Source organism: Octopus bimaculoides, chromosome 2 (assembly GCF_001194135.2).
Source record: "Octopus bimaculoides isolate UCB-OBI-ISO-001 chromosome 2, ASM119413v2, whole genome shotgun sequence".
NCBI lineage: Eukaryota > Metazoa > Mollusca > Cephalopoda > Octopoda > Octopodidae > Octopus > Octopus bimaculoides.
Window position 1 is genome coordinate 182,002,958 of NC_068982.1, and position 5,511 is coordinate 182,008,468.

General features: G+C 33.5%; 1 protein-coding gene across 1 annotated transcript in view; it reads left to right on the top strand.

Moving 5' to 3' along the window:
* Nucleotides 1-473: 473 nt before the first annotated feature.
* LOC128247086 (uncharacterized) overlaps nucleotides 474-5,511 on the top strand; it is an 81,956-nt gene continuing 76,918 nt past the window's right edge. Inside the window, exon 1 of the mRNA XM_052965906.1 lies at nucleotides 474-960. Coding sequence (XP_052821866.1) covers nucleotides 474-960 — 487 coding nt within the window. The remainder of the gene's footprint in view (nucleotides 961-5,511) is intronic.

The window sequence follows — 5,511 nt, forward strand, 5'->3', positions numbered from 1 at the left end:
CAAGAAAGCAGAAGAGATTCAAGGATATGCAGATAGGAACGATATGAAGAACTTTTATGATGGTCTTAAGGAAATGAATGGTCCAACCTCATCTGAATCATCACCTCTCCTCGGTGCGGACGGATCCACTCTCCTCACCGACAAAGATATAATCCTGGGCAGAGTATTTTAAAAGTGTACTAAACCGTCCCTCTACCATCAATGATGAGTTCATTGACTGCCTCCCTCAAATTACTGTAAACGTGGAAATGGATGAACACCCAACACTCGAAGAGATTGAGAAACAATCCACCTGTTGTCCAACGGGAAAGCGCCTGGGTCAGGCCTGAGATAACCATCGTGGGATATCCCTGTTATCCATTGCAGGCAAGGTACTGGCCAGAGTACTCCTGAACAGGCTCATAGTTCATCTGGAAAAATACCTCTTACCAGAGAGCCAATGTGGATTCCACAAGGATCGCGGTACTATTGATATGGTGTTTGCTACCAGGCAGCTCCAAGACAAGTGCCAAGAACAAAACGTGGATCTATACTCCACTTATGTTGATCTGACCAAAGCCTTTGACACTGTAAGCAGAGAAGGCCTCTGGAGAATCATGGCAAAGTGTGGGTGTCCTATAAAATTCATCGCCATCACACGCCAATTTCATGATGGAATGCTGGCCAGAGTACAATATAGTGAGGAGACCTCTCACTCTTTTGAAGTCACAAATGGAGAGAAACAGTGGTGTGTTTTAGCTCCTACCCTGTTCAGCCTCATATTCTCTGCAATGCTGGCAGACGCCTTCGGAAACGCTGGTGTGGGCATTGGAATCAGGTACGGATTTGATGGATCTGTTTTCAACCTGAGGAGGCTACGAGCAAAATCCAAAGTTACAACAGACACTATAAATGACTTTCTGGTTGCTGATGACTGTGCCCTGAACGCTACCTCTGAGGCGGACATGCAACGCAGTGCAGGTATATTCTCGGAAGCCTGTGACAACTTTGGTCTCACAATCAGTACCAAGAAGACCGAGGTGATGCACCATCTCGCTCCAGGAAAACCATATGTAGAACCCAAAATTTCCATCAACGGGCAAAGACTCAATGTGGTAATACCATATATATATATAATTGAGATTCAGATAAATTCGGTACTTAAGTTGAAGCATCAAAATTAATGCGGAATTATCTGTACAGTTTCAAATAAGGTGAATAAAATCAAAATAAGCAACAAGATATCCAAAGGTAATGCAGTACGATCATTTCAAGCGACTCCATATAATTGACTAATGCAATTATTACATCATTTTTCATGCAGAGCTATCCTAAGCTGCATAAATAAATAGAATTTATTTAATCATTCGGATACATTTGTATAATTTTACCTAAATCCTCTAAGAGGGTAAGAAGACAGACTGATTTTTGGGTCGGTTTTAATTTATAGTTTTGTTTATCGAATCTATGTATATCAAAATCTAAGACCAAAAAGCATTGTCTCTTAGGAAAGGGTCTGAGGGAGTTGACAGAACCATAATGGGTATAGTCATTAAACTTGTCATTATTAGTTTGAAGTAGTATAAAGTAACTGTCTATAATGAGGTTTGGTAAAGGAAGATCTTAAATCAAGATGTTAGTTATCAGTTAAAGGGGCAAGACTCTAATAAAACCAATGATGATAATACAGGGGAAATTTTATCATGGGGTACTCTAGTTGACTGATTTAACCAATATTGTTATATTGTTTAAAAATAAAATTTAGTATTATCAAGAATAATATTAAGAAGAACACCATAACTAAAGGGATAATTGTTTTAATATGTTTGAGTATATACCAACATTTACAAAGATAGGGGAGAAAAAAATTACATAGAATTAGTTGAATATTTATTCATATACTTAAATATTTACTTATTAGTTGGTATTTATGAAGATTGATTACAGGCATTTACTAGCATTTAATGAGGGAGTACAGGGGCGATAGAACATGCTAACTATATATTAACTATAATCTAAGAGGCATATTATAAGTTGTAAAGTTATCAGTGCTGTTATATATAAGCTCATATAAATATCTAAGGGTACAAAAATTAGGTTTAATTTCATAAAGACCATTGTAAATATAATAATATGATAAGGTAGGTTAGAACACCATAGAAGGGGATAAATAGCTTAATCACTAAAGCCATGATGAAAATTATATACCTTATTATCATCAACAGAAAAGAGAAGATTATTAAGAACAAAACTGATATCTGGTATTAACTAGAGCAATATTGAAGTCATAGAACATACAGACAATATACTAATTATAAACTAAGAGGCATAATATAAATTTTAAAAGTTACCAGTGTTAATTTATACATGAAAATATAGTTTCATATGGAATACTTAATTAGGAGGGTTACTTACATAAAGAACTTTATAAATATAAAATAATATGATCAGGATATTGGAACACTTAGAAAGGGATAGATAGATTAATTACTAAAACCATGATGAAGTTAGACTAATTAGGCAGGAATTTTCATAAGATAGTATACTAACTACGTATAACACTCTATAACTTACTATACTATATCGCTTATATTATATGTAAGGTAATTCAATTCTTCATGTAACTGAATATCATCTAAATTTATTATATACATACATACATACATATATATATATATATATATATATATATATATATATATATATATATATATATATATATTTCGAATCAGAGCGTAAGAATATTCAAATCTACTGCTAAAATATAAAAGGTTTCCATCAATTTAGTTCAAGCACACCACCTATAAAGCGCTAATTTCGAAAATATTTAAATGTACGGGTGACACTATGTACGCATGATATCATAAGTTCCAATCTATTATTAATGAGGTTGTTCTAGTCTATATGCGTTCGATAGTATCAAATGAACGTACATCCCTTAATTGAAGCAGAACCCACTCAGTCACGTTAAAGCGAAATTAAACTTTTACCCAAGAACATAAATCTTTCTCACTGTCAACCAAGTTACAGTAAGTCTTTGGTTCGTTCCTTCTGTGTGGGATGGAACTCAAAACAATGTATTTGCAAAGCAAACGTCTTCAAGAACCCACCATGTCAATATACAGTTATGTTACTTGATTGTAATAAGATTATGCCCGAATTCTTAATAGTTTTACAATTTCGATACCAAAAGATAAACAGCTTGCATATTACAATATTTTATCATTTTACACCTTCGTATATATTGTTTCCTATAAATGCGATATTATTGACATTTTATATAGAAATGTACGTTACTGTTTTATCGAACCTCGTCAGAGATATCTTAAGTATAGGTTTGCTAGGATATATATTGAAGACCTTAATACAGAGAATACCAAGTTAAATCTATTAATTCATCATAAGTGAAGATCAGTCTGCCTAAATTCTGTCGAATATGTTTTAGAAAGTGATTTCTTTGGCCACTTATTGAAATGATTTTACAGAAGGAACCAATTTATCTGGTTACTATTTCAAGTTGCTACAAAATATGGTCAGTGATATTAAGAAATTCTGCATCGGTGTTGGCCGACTCAGATATATAAATCAGTTTTGGGTTTCATTGTGATACATTCAATATGTCAATACCGAAAAGCTTATTCATATAAGAACTGACTTTGATAAATGCTCTGTAGTTAGCGTTACTGTGGGTGGTATTACCATTTCCCATACAACATAGAAACATGCAATTACACATACTTCACATCGACAGAATATTGATTGAAGAAATATGTTCATATACGTATGTATATGGGTGTTAGAATATTTTCAATGTGCTCTTATTGATGTTGCCCCCATACATCTGCATCTACATCAGTAGTTTTTTCAAGTTATGTTTATCCGGAGAAATTTGAAAAAGTCAAGAAAAAACTATCAGACGTTTAGAATCAATATTCTGTGAATTCTGAAAGTGACATTGGCATATACTTATAGGCGAAAGACTTCCACTGAAACAGGAGTATAACTTTCGATTTTGCTTTAATTTTTTTTTTCCCATTTTTTTTTTCAGACAAAAATTCAATAGTCAATTCTTCGTACAAAAGAATATATATAAAATCAAAAATATGACAAATAACTTATCCAGTATTATACGCAGGTGAGCGTTGTGAACAAGCTTCGCATTTGTTTATCAATTCGATTTCTTTCTTGAACATATACCTCTTAAAATATGAAGCTTGTCTTTCAATAAAGAAAACTATACTTGTAATGTGAGTAGTATATGCATTGAAAGAAAATCGATTTTCCTTTATTTCTTAGTCTGAAGGGTAGACTAATATGGTTATATCCTTTTCAGGAAGACCTACAGTGATCAGGTCAAACAGAATAATATATTTAGATGACAATGTTTTTGCACTCGTAATGAATATATAGAAGATATTCTACACGTAGTATGTTAAATTATAAGACTTCAAAATCAGTGCCGTATAAATAAATGCATGTGTATGTGTATGTGTATGTAGTGAATGTATATATATATATATATATATATATATATATATATATATATATATATATATATATATGCATGTATGTATGTATATATGGATGTATGTATGTATGTATATGCGCATGTTTATGTGTATGAGTTTGTGTGTGTCTTTGCGTATTTGTGTGTGTGTGTTTGCGTATTTGTGCGTGTGTCTGTGCGTGTCTGTGCGTGTCTGTGCATATATGTAAGTATATTCTGTTAACGATTAATATAATTAGACTAAAGCAATGCCAAGTTATTATATTCAGAGGTTTAACGAATAACAATGGCTCACCACTAATTCCATTCTCTTACGTATTTAATCAGTAATATATATCGAATAAGAAAGATATTTCTAGACTTAAACGCATACAAGCTTGCTGTTTTAAACCAGTATACACAAGAAGGTTATTTTCTTAAACAATCACAACATATGCATACATACATATATATACACACACACACACACACACACACACACACACACACATATATATATATATATACACACATACATACATACATATACACATATGTGTGTGTGTATGTGTGTGTGTGTGTGTGTATGTATAGGCGTAGGAGTGGGTATTGACGCAGGAGTGGTTGTTTGGTAAGAAGCTTGTTTGCAAACTACATGGTTCCAGGTTCAGTCCCGCTGCGAATCACCTTAGGCAAGTGTCTTCTACTATACCCACGGACCGACGAAATCCATGTGGGTGCATTTGGTGGGCGAGAATTGAAATACGCCGGTCATATAAATATGTACATATGTGTGCATGTGTGTTTGTGTGTGTTTGTGTGTGTGTGTGTGGGTGTGTGTGTGTGTGCGTGCGTGTGTGTGAGTGTATCTGTGTTTGCACCGCTCATCACCACTTGAATACCGTTGTTGGTGTGTTTATGTCCCCGTAACTTAGTGGTACCATGCTTAAAAATAAATACTTTGGTCGGTTCATTCTACTAAAATTTCAAGGTGGTATCAACATATACATGTGTATAAGTGGGTATGTATATATATATATATATAT